Below are 17253 nucleotides of genomic sequence, written 5' to 3' on the forward strand. Positions count from 1 at the left end.
TCATCCCTCGCCACTTTGTGCCTCGACTTTCTAGAGTGAAGCCGAGAAAGTCGAGGCGCGAAGTGGCGAGGGACAACTGTATACAATCAGAGTTTCTTATAGGATCCCTTACCTGTAATTAATTAATGCCCATAACAAAGAAACATTTGTATAAGAAAACTAGCTTGTCTAACTAGACTTCAAGTTTCTTGAGAACTAATGTAGTAGACATTTCAAGTTTTCTAACAGGATAACATCTTGTAGCTATAATAAGGGTATTTAATTTTAAATGTTTTCAAGATTATGACTAGATCCAAAAGCAAATGAGAGATATCTCCCATAACTAAAAAACCCAGGATATAAAAATGATCTTACATCACTGTCATAAAAATATTATTTATAAAATTAAAAGGGTTTTTATTTATTGAGTCTAATAAATATAGGCCATGATATACTTGTGTAGACAACTCAAAATAGCATCCTCTTGACAAGTTTTCAAGTACTTCTTTCATTCCTTCATAGGTTTCCAAATTGACAAAAACCATTGTTTTTCCCCCTAGAGTTATCTCAATTTTTCATTTCCAATTTCCACTTTGGGTTAATGAGAAGTAATTTAAAAACTTGACAAACTCTTTCCAACAAAACCTACTTTTGTGATATTTTAATGTCCTATAACTGTAGCACTCTTAACTGTGACTTTAAAAATATATATTTATTTGGCATCCAACTATGCTCAAGTACTGTTTTTAGAAAATAAACATGAATAAGATGCAATCCTTACCTTCAAAGAATGTAAACTTCAATGGGGGTGGTTAAGAAAAATATATGTAAGTACAATGCCAGGCAAAATGTGGGAAATGTCATTAGAGAAGGTAAAACAAATCTTTTGGGACTTTAAAAGATTTTCATACTAGATTTATTTTGTTTTACAATAAAACCAAAATTATATACTTACTACAGTTGCAAGGTGTTTGCCTCACTTTCCTAAATGTAAATGATGTCCGTATACCCCTCTTGCTTAAAGTTAAGTTTCCAACATCACCAGTGATAATTCCACTTCTGTGACCCTTGGATGCTTGAACACTATCAAATTTTCTGGGTGTTATTCTAAAAATAATAGTCAAAATAATTTATTTAACATGACATTCATAAAAACATTTTTAGGTCCTTTAAAAACATTAAGGAAATAGAGTAAATCTAGAAGAATGTACTGCAAATATCTATTGGATTCCCTGAATTGTTAAGCATTACAGGAAAAAAAAAAAGAAATAGAAGTCTATGTCTTTTAAAAGGTTATCTATCATCAGGGTAATCATATTAAAAGCATGTACAGCCCTGGCTGGTGTGGCTCAGTTGGTGAGATCATCATCCTATGTAACAAAGGGTGGTGAGTTCAATTCCCAGTTAGGACACATACCCAGGTTGTGAGTTCGATCCCTGCTCAGGGTGTGTATGGGAGGCAACCTGTTGATGTATCCCTTTCTCTTTCTCCTCTCTCTCTCTCTCTTCCCCCACTCCCCTCTAGAATCAGTGAAAAACATATCCTCAGGTGAGAATTAAAAAAATAAAAATAAATGTACAGCTAATGAATTATTCAAGGGGGAAAATGGGATAACAGCAATTAATACCAATTCCAAGATGAAGGTGGAAAAAAAAAACAAGGAACAGATTGGGCAAAGAGGAAACAAATAGATGGCAAATTTAAATCCAGTACCAGTATTACATTAAATGTACAAGGACTAAAAAGTCTAATTAAAGAACAAAGGTTTTCAGACTGCACTGGAAAAAATCCAATTATATGTTGATACCTTAAATATAAGGGCAGAGAATGATTGAAAATAAAAAGATACAAAAAATACACAAAATATACAAAAAAAAGGTTTTATATATACCAAGAAAAATCAAAAGAAAAGTGGCATAGCTCAATCAGACAAAGTAGACTTTTAAGGCAATAAGTATTACTGGAGATAAAAAAAAAAAAAGGACATTTTATAATGATGACAAGATTAACCCAACAGAAAGATATAAAAGCCCTATATATTTGTATACACCTAACTAATAACACAACCTCAAAATAAAAGGAAAAAAGTGAAAAAAAAATCTAACAGAAATAGACAAATACATAACCATCATTGGAGTTTCAAATAAACTTTCTTAATAAGTGAAATCTGTTAAAAGTACATCAACATCAGAAAATAACAGATAATGGAACAAAAGAGTACATGATTAACTCTTTAAATTTTGTAATATAAATACAATAAGTAAAAAACAAAGATTGAAAAATAAAAAGAGAGAAGTATAGCTGTTGTGGATTGTAAGAAAGTTTAAAGAGAATCTTTGGAGTAAGAGCAAATTTTCAAATGGAAAAAAGAAATCATTTGGTAAGAAAATATGTCCTTTTTAAATAAAATTTACAGAGAATGAAATGCACAGATCTTAAGTGTACAATGAGTTTTGAAAATTGTATACAACCATGTAACCACCACCTCAATGAAGATATAGAACACTTCCATTACCCAAAAAACTCCCTGTGCCCCCCTCCAATCAATCTTTCCCCACCTTGAAGCAACCGCTGTTCTGATATTTTTTAGTATAGCCTATTCTTGAATTTCATATACACTTAGCACTATTTTGTGTCTAGCTCTGTCCATTCAACATAATTTTGGGATGCATCCATGTTGTTGTGTTTATCAGTAATTCACTGTCTCTTCATCACTGAGTTAATATTTCAGTCTATGAACACACCACAGTTTATCCAAAATCTCCTGTTGATATATACTTTGGTATCCCCAGTTTGGGACTTTACAAATAAAGCTTCTGTGAACATTCATCTATATATCTGTATCTATCTATATCTATATCCATATCTATTTATTTTAGATATATATTTTTATTACTTTGGGTTTTAATTTGCACTTCTCTGATGAACTAATGATGTTGTATATCTTTTCATGACCTTATAAGCCATTCACAGATCCTTTCTGTGTTGTAGGGTCTGTTCGAACCTTATCCCCAATCCTTTGTAAAATATTTGTATTGTGGATATTTTCTTCCCATGTGTAGCATGCTTTCTCATTTTCTTAATGATATCTTTTGATGAGTGAAGTTTTTAATTTTGATGTAGTTATTTTGTCTTTTTTTTTTCCTTTTACAGTAAGTGTGTTTTCATATCTATGTAAAAAAACTTTGCCTACCTCAAGGCTACAAAAATGTCCTTTTGTATTTTCTTCTAGATGTCTTATAGCTTTTGCTTTTATATTTAAATTTATGATGGCTTCATATTAATTTTTGTGAATGGTGAGAGGTAGATCAAAGTTATTTTATTTCCACATGAATGTCAAATTATTGCAGCACCATCTATTGAAAAATCTCCTTTCCACATTGAGTTGCATTGGTATCTTTGTCAAAAACCAATTCACATTGTATGTTAAGTGTATTATATCCCACTGGTCTATTTGTCTATCCTCTTTTGATTACATAGTGTTACAGTAAATCTTAAAAATCAGATAAAATAGCCCTGGCCGGTTTGACTCAGCAGTTAGAGTTTTGGCCAGCAGACCTGAGTCTCAGATTTTATTCTGGTCAAGGGCACGTACCTCGGTTGTGGTTCGTCCCTGGCCCTGGGTCATGCAACCAGTCGATATGTCTCTCTTTCTCACATCAACGTTTCTTTCTCTCTCCCTTCTTCCCTCTCACTGTCTGATGATAGAAAAGTATCCTCGGATGAGAATTTTTAAAAAATCAAGTAGAATAAATCCTCCAACATTGTTCTCCTGTTTCAAGATTACTCTGATTATTCCAGATCCTTCACAATTCCTTATAAATGTCAGAATCTGCTTATTAATTTCACAAAAAAGACTTTTAAGATTCTGATTGGATTACAATGAATCATCAGAGCAATCTAGAGTCAACTGATATCTTAATAATTAATTTCCTATCCATGATCATAGCATCTCTATTTCTTCATTTATTTTGGTTTTATTTAATTTCTCTCAGTGACATTTCATTATTTTCAGTGCATACACATTGCATATCTTTTGTTAAATTTATTCCTAAGAGTTAAATCTTCTGAGGCCAAGTATTCTGTTTTATTTACCCTACAAAGCAGGTTTCATATTCACAGGAAATGTGCTAAGCCTGAAAGATACCAGCAAATTAGAAAAAAAGTGTAATTTTATACTTCAGTTGTTGATACCTCTGTATGAAGATACCGGATAAGTTTTTTCTAACATCTAGAAGAGAAAACGTTCAGCCATATAATTAAAATAAATTTGATGATTTAATAAAATAATGTAGTGTATTTCAATTCTTGCTTTTCATTTTATCATTGTTATACTGTTTCACTCAATCTGTTATTAGGATAAGAATTCCTAAAAGGCAACAAAAGCAAAAATAAACAAGTGAGATTACATTAAACTAAAAAGCTTCTGCATAGCCAAAAAAACATCAATAAAATGAGAAGTCAACCTTGGAATGGGTGAAAAGATGTGCAAATTATATATCTGATAAGGTGTTAATATCCAAAATATATAAAGAATTCATACAACTCAATGACAAATATATATCACCACAATCTGACTTTAAAAATGTGCAAAGGGCCTGGCTGGTGTGGCTCAGTGATTGAGCGTCGACCCATGCATCAAGAGGTCCTGGTCAGGGCATATGCCCAGGTTGTGAGCTAAATCCCCAATGGGGGGCATGCAGGAGGCAGCCAGGTGATGTTCTCTTTCATTGATGTTTCTATCTCTCTCTCTCTAAAATCAATATAGAAAAAAAACCTGTTTTTAATTTGCAAAGGATCGGTATAGACATTTTACCAAAGAAGATATACACATGGCCTATAGGTACATGAAAAGGTGCTCAATATCACTAATCATCAGAGCAATGCAAATCAAAGCCACAATGAGATTATCAACTCAAACCAGTTAGAATGGCTATTACCAAAAAGGAAAGAAACGACAAGTGTTGGCAAAGATGTGGAGAAAAGGAAACCCTAGTGCACTGTTGGTGAAAAAGTAAATTGGTGCAGTTACTATGAAAAACAGTATGGAGGTTCTCCAAAAATTTAAAAATAGAACTACCATATGATCCAGCAATTCCACTTCTGAGTATCTGTTCAAAGGAGACAAAAAAACACTAACTCAAAAAGCCCTCATATTCATTGCAGCATGATCTACAATAGCCAAGATATGCAAACAAACTAAGTGTCCACTGATGCATAAATGAATAAAGAAAATGTCACACACACACACACACACACACACACACAAAATGGAACTTTACTGAGCCATAAAAAAAAGGAAATCCTGCCTTTTGCGACAACATGGATGGACCTTGAGAGCATTATGCTAAGTGAAATAAGTCAGACAGAGAAAGACAAATACCATTGATCTCACTTATATGTGAAAGTAAAACTAAAACATAAGCATATTTTAAGATACAGAGAACAGACTGGTGGTTATGGAGTGGGGACAGGAGTGGTGTGGGGGAAAGGTTGTGAAATGAATGAAAGTAGTCAAAAGGTACAAATTACCAGTTATAAAATAAATAAGTCCTAGAGACATAATATATAATATAGTGACTATAATTAAATAATATTGTAGTATATATTTGAATGTTCTAAGAGAATAAATCTTAAAAGTTCTCATCACGAGAAAAAATTTGTAGCTGTGTGGTGGTATTAACTAGACTTACTGTGATGATCATTTCACAATATATACATATAAAGAATCACTATGTTGTGCATCTGAAACTAATACAATGTTATGTTTGTATGAGAATTAAATCTCAATTTAAGAAGAATCAGAATTCTTAGGCTGATTGCTTTTTAAACCACACCATAATTAATTAATTAATTAATTCAGAGTACTGAAAAGAAGTATTTTACATGTCTTCGTGCTATTTTAAAAAGCATTTTATGTCATTTTCAAAAAAATAAAGTTTTGAATATTGACCTTGTATGCTATAACCTTTCTATATTCACTTACTAGATCTAGCACTTGTGTAGATCTCCTAGGATTTTCTATATCTACAATTGTAGAGTTTTACTTCTTCCTTTCAAATCTGTACGATTTTTATTTATTTTTCTTGATTTCTAATATTTCTTTTTCTAGAAATTCAATATAATATTAAATAGAAGTGGTGAGTGCATACATCCCTGTCTACTTCAATATCTCGGGAAAAAAATCATTCAGCGTTACTCCATGAAGTCTGATGTTAGCTGTGGGTTTTTCACAGATGCCCTTTATCAGATTTAAGACATTGCCTACTTGTCCTAGTCTGCCAAGTTTCCATTATGAATGGATGCTGAGTTCTGCCAAAAACATTTTTTGCATCAAGATGATTATGTATTTTTCTCCTTTGTTCTTTTTTTTCTTTCTTTATTTTTAGAGCGAGAGAAAGGGAGAGGGAGAGATAGAAACATTGATGAGAACATCATTTGGTATCCTCCTGCATGCCCCCCACTGGGGATCAGGCCCACAACCTGGGGTGCCCTGACCAGGAGTCAAAATGGTGACCTCTTGGTGCATGGATCGATGCTCAACCATTGAACCACACTGGCCGGGCTCCTTTGCTCTTTAAATGTGTTGAATTACATTGTTTGGTTTCCAGATGTTAAAGCAATCTTGCGATCCTGGGATCACCTCCACTTGGTCTTACTATATTTTCTATCTATTGCAGGATTGGATTTTCTAATATTTTATTAAAGAAGTTTTGCATCTCTGAGAGAAACTGGCCTATAATTTTCTTTTGTTGCAATGTCCCTGACATATTTTGGTGTCAGGGTAATGACGACCTCATAAAACAAGTTGTGAGAATAGCTCTCTTAAAAGAACTTGCACTAAAGAAAATTTTTTAGAAGCAAGCAATTATTGCCTGAATTTATATGATTGTTACTCTGATAGCTTCAAATGATTAGAACTACAGTGTTGAACAAAGTCAAGACATTTCAAAACAATGAGTATCTTGAACCTCTTATTAGCGAACCAATTTCTCTCCTGGGGACTAGTTCTCTATGATGGTTCTCTGAAGTCAATTACTTCACTTGCCTAGAGTTAAATCATATGCAAAGGTCAAGCTGTACAAAACTACTTTTGACACCAATCTCAGATTTTTAGAAATAGATAATCCATGTTAAGAATAATTAATTCTTTAAACATCTCTGAACAGCTCTTTCCCCATCCCCTGCACTCAAATTATAATCTAGTTGGAAAAATATTTTTAAAAATATAAGACATTTTTATAAATTAAATAATAGTTCAATACAATAGAAAAGACATTGTAAGGTAGTAGGAGACAATAGAGTCTTTTAGGAGTTAAGATATAGGGGAAATTATTTCAGGCTAATGTAGTCAGAAAAAGCTTTATAAATTATAAAGGCAGTAAAAGTTGAGCTGTATAGTATCTTTAAAAAAGTAAGTGGAAAGGAAAAAAAAAATTACTACATTAAGACTTGTCAAAAGTGTGAAGGCTAGAGGCACAGTATAAATTCAGAGGAAAGGAAACAAACAAGTTTAGCTATAACATGGTTAAGAGCACAGATCCAAGGTCAGACTGCCTGGCCTCTGATCTTGGTTCTGCCACTTAATGGTTTTGTGACTTTGTACAAGTTATATAACCTTTTAATGCTCAATTTCCTTTAAAAATGGAGACAAAACCATAGAAGAACTGTGTGAGTCAAATGAGTTCATATATATAAGGCTTTTACAGTAATGCCTGGAAAAATAACTTAAAAGGAGAGTTCACATAAACTCATGAAATAATGTCTCCCAAGGCCAGTCAAATAACACAGAAGAGTGAAGCGGATTGATCTGTTTAGAAATATATTGTTTGTCATTAAACACATAGGGATAGTCTTCATTTAAAAAAAAAAAAGTATTCTTTTCCATTTTTTTAAAACACACATTCCCACTCATTAGCTTTCCTTTTCCTACTTTTAATACCAACATGAGTTCAAGAAATACTTCATTTTCATTTAACTCTATTATAAGATAAAAATAGTACAAGCACGGTGATAAGTGACAAGTGATAGTCAGCCTTAGTTCAGGGAGTCACAGAGTGGTAGGAACTGCAGGGAACTTGAAAATGTAGGCCTTATCAAAAGCCAGCCATTGATAGTCTTGCCTACTGCTCCATATGATACTGTAGCCCAATGTTGTCAGATCTTCCCAATTTTCAAAAGCAGCAGGAAATTCAGATTTTTATGTAAAAGCTCCTGATTCTTATATGGAGGCAATTTGTTAAAATGCTCCTGAGTGGACCATCACTGCCCCTGCCAAACAGTCTGGCTGTTGTATTTGACTGATGTGCTCCCAGTTTGTCTCCTTTGACTTCAGGCACAGTGGCTAGAATACTAACCTAGAGCTACATCAAATTAAAAGTGTTTGGAATTCATATTATAGGGTCACATTAATCAACCTGCTTCAATTCATATCCATTAACAGTGATTTCCAGTTTTTTTGATAGCACAGAGATAAAAATATTTTTATCAAGGTTTATTCCCTATAGTTTATACATACATGGTGGGGCAAAAATAGGTTTACATTTGTTCATATGGAAAATAATACAATAATTAATAAATAATAATACAAGAATAAACTCTGTTTCATGTACTCACAACCATAAACCTACTTTACCCTACCCTTTATTTTTAAGTATATTAAATGTCCTTTTTCAGTCTATTCTCTGTTCCACACAGAGATTCTGGTGAACACCTCAACAGCTCGTATATCATTTGTGTGGTCAGCCTCTTTCTGTTCCTGTCTGTCTGTGCCCCCTCCCTCCCTATACTCCCCTCCTTCCCATTCCCTTCCTAACTCTCTTTCTCTCACACACATACACACGCACACACTCACATTACAGGCAATGAGTATCAATGGAAGCCTTTAAAAATAATATTGAGGATTCGCCCCCACTGAAGTTATTGTAGGGAATTTTGATTCCTAAAAACAAATATTACCTGTAATTCAATCTTCCAGAGACACTGCTCTTAACATTTAACAGCACAACATGCTTTGGATAAGAGAATAATGTGATCAAAATGATGTTTAAGAGAACTAATTTGTACCATTACCCAGAATAAACTAAAATACTTTCAAAACACAGGCCTAAAAAAGTAATTTGTTATTTTGTATTTGCTATAATGCCATTACTCTTCAATTTAAATGTTACCAATAGTAAAAATGCTTGACCCTAAAAGGAGAAAATATAAATATTCTCCTTTAAATGGCCATGAGGGAAAAAAGTCAGGCAGATTTATGCCTCAGTGCACAAAATCAGGCCATCTGTTTTTATGGCTCACATTTAGGACAGGTTACAAATTCATTTACATGTTCATTTCCCAGAATTCTTATAAATACATCAGCTAAAATCTCCAAGCAGAACAGTATTAATACACACAGAACTCAGCAGTATTTAAAGTGCATATATGTGAATTTTAGCAGTGTGATGCTTCCTTCTCAAAAGGCTAAAGATGTATTCCTGCCAAAAGTATATAACCCATTTCTTTCAGATTAGATTCAATCAAACAAACTCAAATTGAGGGGCATTCTAAAAAAAAACTGGCCTCCTTAAAAGTGTCAGTGTCATGAGAGACAAAGAAAAGTTGAGGAATTGTTTCAAAATAAAGAAAACTAAAGAGAACTGACAACTAAGGGCAATGTAGAATCATAGACAGAATCCCAGATCATAGGGAAAACTAACCATGAACTACTGACATAGATTCTCTGCTTGACCAAACTTTAGTTAGACTTCTCTCGGCCAGACTAGGCTCTTTATCTGGGCATGTCCTCCAAAAGCCCAATTTTAACAAGAATATTCTTAAGTCTGTTTAGCCAGAATCCCTCACCCTGAATATCTGATCATCCTTTATAGCTGACCACATTCCTCATTTCCCACTATACCCCATTATCTGATCACCGTGGCCTGAGGTTTCCTCGTAGTAATTTGCCATCCACCAAGTCCCATCCACAACCCTGGGCTTCCTGGCTATAAATTCCCCTTTTCCTTTTTGTAATTAAAATTGAGCCCAGTTCTATTTTGTGGTCTCTTTTCCCCTATTGCAATAGTTCCTAAGACAAATGTGGTTTTGCTGCTTTAACTACTGATAGGCTCTGGTTTGTCTGTGATAGTACTATAAAGTACAATTAGCAAAAGTTAAAAACTGATTGTATAAGAGTATGATAAGACTATTTTATCAATATTGAATTTCCTGAATTTGAGAACTGTACTACAGTTTTATAGACAAGGGGTTGGCAAACTTCCTATAACAGGGCTAGATAGTAAATATTTTAAGCATAGAGGGCCACATACAGTCTCTGTCACAAATTCTTTGTTTTTGTTTTTATTCTTTACAACCCTTTAAAAATATAAAAGCCATTTTTAGCTAAAAAGCTGTATAAAAACAGACTAAGTGCTGACTTTGGCCCACAAGCCATAGTCTGCCAACCTCTCATACAGAACACGTCCTGCTCTTAGGAAATACGCAATGAAGTAAGTTACCTTCCTAAGATTCAGCAAAAATAATAATGATAACATGTGCGAGACAAATAAAACACATGGCAAAATGTTCACAACTGACAAATATAGGTGAAAGATAAGAGAGTTCACAGTACTAAGCTTGCAATTTTTCTTTAAATTTGAATTTTTTTCAAAAGAAAAGGTTAATATTTTTTAAAAGCCCTATAAGTGCCTAGGGGTTTAAAGCCAGAGAACCCAATGTGCAAGCCTGGGGCATGGTTCTGGTGGCTCACACAAGAAAGAATGAGAACTCTCACAAAGCAAAGGATATCTGTCCTTAAGGTCATTTCAATACATACCCATGGGTCCAAAGGTATCTAGATTCTCCTGTCATCACTAGCAAACTCCGACGCAGCAACATGACTGACACTGTGACACCATCTGGGTGCTTAAAATCCATGACAATCTTGAAGTAAAGACAAAAGCATAAAGATTAATCCAAAGTGTCATATGCTCCGAGGATAAGAATGATTTATTGATTCAGGCTATCTTTCTGGGCTAACAAATTAAAATGTGACAATGCTTATAGGATAGCATGGCACACTGGTTCTCAAACTTTGGTGCACATAAAAATCAACCGCATGACTAAAAAACATACTTCATCCACAGAGAAACTCAGCAGGTCTAGGTGAGAGGCTCAGGAGCCTACACTTCTAGCAAGCACCCTAGGAAATTATGATGCAAGTAGTCTGAGGATCATACACTATATACACACTATATAAAACACTAGGGTAGTAGTCAAATGTAAGGACTGTGGAGTAGAAACATTCATATCCTGGTGCTTCCATTTACTAGCCATATGACCTAGGGGACAAGCAAGCCACATAATCCCTCTGTGCCTCAGAGATATAGAATAGGGTTCAAATGGACAGACTTCAGAGGAGGGGGCGGAGGGGAGGAGGGAAAAGATAAACCAAAGAACTTATGCATATAAGCATAACCAATGGACATATACAACAATGTTGCGAGGCGGGGAGAGGGGGAGAGAGAAGAGTGTCAATGGGGGAAAAAGGAGAAACATCTTTAACAAAAATAAGTTAATTCAATAAAAATAGTTTTTCATAAATTAAATATATAATGACAAATCACAGTATCTAGCACAGAGTAAATAGAAAAAATAGTGGCTATTATTATTAATAAAATTGTAATAATTAATTAATACTCCAACGAGAAATAATTATTAGATGCAGATTTTCATATAATCCATTTTGCCTTTAAAGTCATGCAACATTTTGGATATTAGAGGCTAATTTACAATAGATAATCAAAGAATACGTGAACATTTTCAGTTACTCTTCCCAAGTTTTGCTCAAATATTATGAATAGCAACTTATAAAGATACAATACCCAAGAAAATGTTTTTGTTTTCAGGAACCCAAACACCAAAAGAATTCAATCTAAACATAGCAGCAGCTAACTAATGTGAATTTGAAAGGCATGCCAACAGGGCTTAAAAATGTTTTGAAGTGAATCAATCCATTTGAAAAATAAATGTGACAACCAAGTATCAGTGGATGAAGAGAATGTAGCACAGTACTTTGTTTAAATGTAAATATAGCACAGTATGTGGCACAAAGCAATCATTCAATAATACACATCAAATCAGATAATGCACAAGACTAGTTTTGGAACCTATAAAGAATTATACAGCTCTAAGTTGGTTTATCCTTTTCTCATCTGACCTTCCAATCTAAGTATTGAAAATAAACTAAGATGATATAATTTAAATTTCCAACAATTATCTGTTTCAAATGATCACATAATTTCAAAGTCTTATTCTAAAAGCATTACGTTTATAAACATTGTAGATGAATTCTGAAGTTTTGGGGTAAGTATAATGGTGATTGTGACTTCCCTGAAATGTATAAATAAAATAAGATAAACTAATAGAAAATTTATAGGTAGACATTTGATACAGCATATATGTTAAGATGGTAAGGGTAGAATTCAGGTGGTAGGTATATAGGTATTTACTATACAATTCTTTCAAACTTTCTGTATAATAATTTGCATAACAAAGTGTTAGAAATAAAAACCCACTGTGGCTTATTTTTTTTAAACTTACCTTTATTGTTGAATGTATTACAGATATAGCTCCCTTTTTCCCCCATTGACCCCCTCCCTCCCCAATTCTGCCCCTCTCCTGCCTTCCCCACACTATTGTTTGTGTCTATTAATCATGCATATAGGCATAGAAGTTCTTTGGTTTATCTATTCCCACCCTCCCCCCTTCCCTTTGAGGTTCATCAATCTAACAACCAATTTGTACTTCTCAATTCCTTTATCTCTTTCAACCATCCCCCAGGCCCCTCCCATTTGGCAAGCAACAAAAAGTTCTCTGTACTTATGAGTCTGTTTCTGTCCTGCTTGGTCATTTTGTTTGTAGATTTAATTATTGATATGTATTTAGTGCCATTTTATTGTTCATGTTTTTTTTGTTCTCCTTTAAGACCCTTCAACATTTCATATAATACTGGTTTGGTGGCGATGAACTCATTTAGCTTTTTCTTGTCTGGAAAACTCTGTATATGTCCATCAATTCTAAATGGTAGCTTTGCAGGATAAAGTAATCTTGGTTGTAGGTCATTACTTTTCATCACTTTGAATCTCTCTTGCCACTCCTTTCTGGCCTGCAAAATTTCTTTTGAGAAATCGACTGACAGTTTATGGGAGCTCCATTGAAGGTAAGAAACTGCTTTTCTCTTGCTGCTTTTAAGATTCTCTCTTTGTCTTTAACCTTTGACATTTTGATGATGATTTGTCTTGGTGTGGACCTCTTCGGGTTCATCTTGTTTGGGATGCTCTGTGCTACCTGGACTTGTATGTCTGTTTCCTTCACCAAATTAGGGAAGTTTTCTGTTATTTTTTCAAATAGGTTTTCAATTTCTTGCTCTCTCTCTTCTCCTCTGGCACCCCCATGATGCAAATGTTGGTATGCTATACTGTCCTCATTTTAAAAATTTTTTTTTTTCTTTTTGCTGTTCTGAATGGGTGTTTCTTCCTTCCTTATATCCCAAATCAATGTTTTGCTTCTTGGCTTCACCTACGCTACTACTGATTCCCTGTAAATTATTCTTTATTTTAGTTAGTGCATCCTTTATTTCTGACTGGTCCTTTTTGATGTTGTTGATGTTCTCACTAAGTTCCTTGGAGTTCTCCTTAGGTTCTTTGAAGGTCTCACCAAGTTCCTTGAGCATCCTTATAACTAAAAGGTCTGAGCTGGAGGGAGAACACATCCACAACGCAAGGCCAGTGTAGAGCCAAATGGCTTTATTGCATACACCTGGGTGCAGGCAGGCTGACTCCTTAAAAGAGTCCAGCCTCAAAATCTCTTTGTTCTCTGGTTTTTATAGGCCCAAACTAAACTAAAAAAAAAAAAAACAACACCTAAAACTAAAAAACTAAAAAAAACCCACATTCTCTTGGCACCACGTAATTGGTGTCAGGGCTGATACAAGTTGTCTCAGAGGTAAGGAGTCTGCTCCAATAGAGGTCTGGGCCATCATTAATCTCCCTCTTTTTTATGGTCCCTTCAAGTTTTCCAAGGCCATCATTAACCCCTTATCTTTACGGTTCCTCTGGGTGTCAGTTCCAGGTTTTTCAGAAAACTGCTCTGGTGTTTATGTGCAGGAATAACTGGTCAGAAAGGAGTTTAATTTTGTTAAAACATTATTAACCCTTTCAATAACAAGTGTTTTGAACTCTGCATCTGACTGATGTTTATCTCCATTTTATTTAATTCTTTTTCTGGAATTTTTTTCTGTTCTTTCACTTGGGACATGTTCCTTTATCTCCTTATTTTGGCTGCTTCCCTGTGTGTGTTTCTTTGTATGATGTAGAGTTGCTATGTCTCCTAGGCTTCACAGGGTGGCCTATTATTGTAGGTGTCCTGTAGGGTCCAGTGGCACAGCCTCCCTGATCACCCCATCTGGGCCCTCCAGGTGCAACCCTAGTGTGGACTGTCCACTCTTCTGTTGTAATTGAGTCTTGATTGCTATTGGCATGTCAATGGGAGGGATTTACTCAGGCTGATCAGTGCAAGGACTGGATGTGCCAACTGACCACTGGCCTCTGCCTACCTTGGAGGATCAACTGTGTAGGGGCCCACCACACAGAGTTAGACTTACTTTAGCAGGGCTCTGGTGCCCAGTGAATCCACTCATTGAGTGTGGTACTTGTAGAGGTGGTTGGCTGGTGGTGCTTCGATGTGTTCTGAAGCTGTCCACTGGGTATGCTGGCTCTGGGACAAGGTCAGCCTCTGCCTATGTTCTACCCAGGGCCACCTGGCATAAGCTACAAACTGATCTGCAGACAGCTGCTTCTTGTGCTGGGCTTGGAGGTGCCCAGGAAAAGCCAAGTTGTGAACCAAGGCTGGCTGCTTCTAGTGCCAGGCTTAGGGCCACTTTATGAGAGGTATGGGACTCGCTGAGACCAGATGCTGCTTGTTTGGGAGATTTTAGGAAAATCTGAAACAGGATGCAAGACAGGCTGATCCTATGGTAAAGCCATTTGGAAACAGCTTAGGTGGCCCCGAAGATTGGATGGCGTAGGGCCTCAGGGAATCACCAAGGTGGGGCAAACAGTGTGAGGCATGTTGCTGGAGTCCCAGATATGGCAGCTGTTTGCTGCCCCAGGGAAGGGCTCACCAAAGGAACAAGGGCCTCCCACAGAAAGTCTGTCCAGGCATTGTGCTTATTTTTAAATCACTATTATAAAGGTCTCAATTTTCTGAATAGACACTAAGGTCTACACTTAGGAAAGAATAATAAACATATTAATTATTTTATTAGAAACAATATTTGTGGCTTACAGGAATGAAAACTGTTGATGGGAGAATATCCTTAAAAATTAGACTCCAGGACTTCCGGTCAAGATGGCGGCGTAGGTAAACGCGGTATTGCGTCCTCCCACAATCACATCAAAGTTACAACTAAACTACAGAAAAACCATCATTCAAAACCGCCTGAAATCAAGCTGAATGGAAGTCGTACAACTATGGAATTAAAAAAAAAAAAGCAGCTACATCCAGACTGGTAGGACGGGCGGCGACGTGAGGGGTGGCGGCGGTGCGGCGGTGGCGCACGGCAGCGAGACAGGCTGGTCCCACACCCGAGCGAGGTGGATAAAAATCAGGAGGCTCCCGTGGCTGGGAAGGTCCTTCCTGAGGACTGAGGGGTCCCTGTCCCACACCAGGTGCCCCGTTCAGGGTTCCAGTGCCAGGAAGAGAAGTCCCCATAACTTCTGGCTGGAAAAACCAGCGGAAACTGAGGCTCAGGGAAGCTGACCTGGCTGGAGCCCCAGGCAGCTCCCTAAAGGGCCGGCGCACGGACTTACCAGACTCTCTCCCTCTAAGCTTGGAGGGGAGGCAGCTGGAGGGGCGCCAGAGACATACAGGGAAGAACTGAGCTGTTTGGCACTGGAGCAAGGGCTGGAGAGGGGGCTTCCTCGGGGACAAACGTGCTGTAAGAGGCCTTTGTTCCTTTGGTGAGCCCTTCCCGGGGGCGGCAGACAGAAGCCATATCTGGGACTCCAGCAACCTGGCTCACACTGGTAGCCCCGCCCTGCTGACTCCCTGAGGCCCCGCCCCGCCCCACACAATTTTCAAGCCCACCCAAGCTGTTGCCACTTGCTTAACCATAGGATTGGCCGGTCTTGGATCCTGCTTCAGGTTTTTCCTAAATTCTTTCAAACGAGCAGCATCGGGTCTCAGCGAGCCCTATACCTCTCATTAAGTAATACACAGAAACAAACACAAGGAGGCAGCCAAAATGAGGATACAAAGAAACAGGTCCCAAATGAAAGAACAGAACAAAACCCCAATAAAAGAACTAAGCGAAAGGGAGATAAGCAACCTAACAGATACTGAGTTCAAAATACTGCTTATAAGGATGCTCAATGAACTTAGTGAGAACCTCAGTGAACTTAGGGAGGGCCTCAAAAGCATAAAAAAAGGACCAGTTAGAAATCATGGATACACAGTTAGAATTAAAGGAGGCATTAACTGAAATAAAGAATAATTTACACAGCTTCAATAATAGAGTATGTAAATCCAAGGAGCAAACCATCGATTTGGAATATAAGGAAGCAAAAAATCCCCAATCAGAACAGCAAAAAGAAAAAAGAATCCAAAAAAATGAGGATAGTGTAAGGAGTCTCTGGGACAACTTCAAGCATGCCAACATTCGCATCTTGGGGGTGCCGAAAGGAGAAGAGAGAGAACAAGAAATCGAAAACCTGTTTGAAACAATAATGGCAGAAAACTTTCCTAACTTGGTGAAGGAAACAGACGTACAAGTCCAGGAAGCACAGAGAGTCCCAAACAAGATGAACCCCAAGAGGCACACACCAAGACACATCATCATCAAAATGCAAAAGGTTCAAGACAAAGAGAGAACCTTAAAAGCAGCAAGAGAAAGGCAGCTAGTTACCTACAAGGGAGTACCCATTAGGCTGTCAGGTGATTTCTCAAAAGAAACTTTGCAGGCCAGAAGGGAGTGGCAAGCAATATGCAGAGTGATGAAAACCAAGAACCTACAACCAAAATTACTCTATCCTGCAAAGCTGTCATTTAGAATTGATGGACATAAAAAAACTTTCCCAGACAAGAAAAAGTTAAAGGAGTTCATCACTACCAAACCGTTATTATATGAAATGATGAAGGGTCTTTTTGAAGAGAAAGATAAAATGTATGAACAAACAAAATGGCAATGAATACATATCTATCAACAATGGAATCTACAAACAAAATGAACAGGA

The 17253-nt window shown here is 36.4% G+C and overlaps 1 protein-coding gene across 7 annotated transcripts in view; it reads right to left on the bottom strand.

The window, feature by feature from the left end:
- ALKBH8 (alkB homolog 8, tRNA methyltransferase) overlaps positions 1-17253 on the bottom strand; it is a 74400-nt gene that overhangs the window by 27587 nt on the left and 29560 nt on the right. For all 7 annotated transcript variants that reach the window (XM_036257918.1, XM_036257915.1, XM_036257917.1 and 4 more), the window contains 2 exons: positions 10797-10903; positions 935-1086 (listed from right to left, as the gene is read on the bottom strand). In XM_036257918.1, the coding sequence (XP_036113811.1) occupies positions 935-1086; positions 10797-10903 (259 nt within the window). The remainder of the gene's footprint in view (positions 1-934; positions 1087-10796; positions 10904-17253) is intronic.

The sequence above is a fragment of the Molossus molossus genome, unplaced genomic scaffold (assembly GCF_014108415.1).
Source record: "Molossus molossus isolate mMolMol1 unplaced genomic scaffold, mMolMol1.p scaffold_m16_p_13, whole genome shotgun sequence".
Taxonomy (NCBI): domain Eukaryota; kingdom Metazoa; phylum Chordata; class Mammalia; order Chiroptera; family Molossidae; genus Molossus; species Molossus molossus.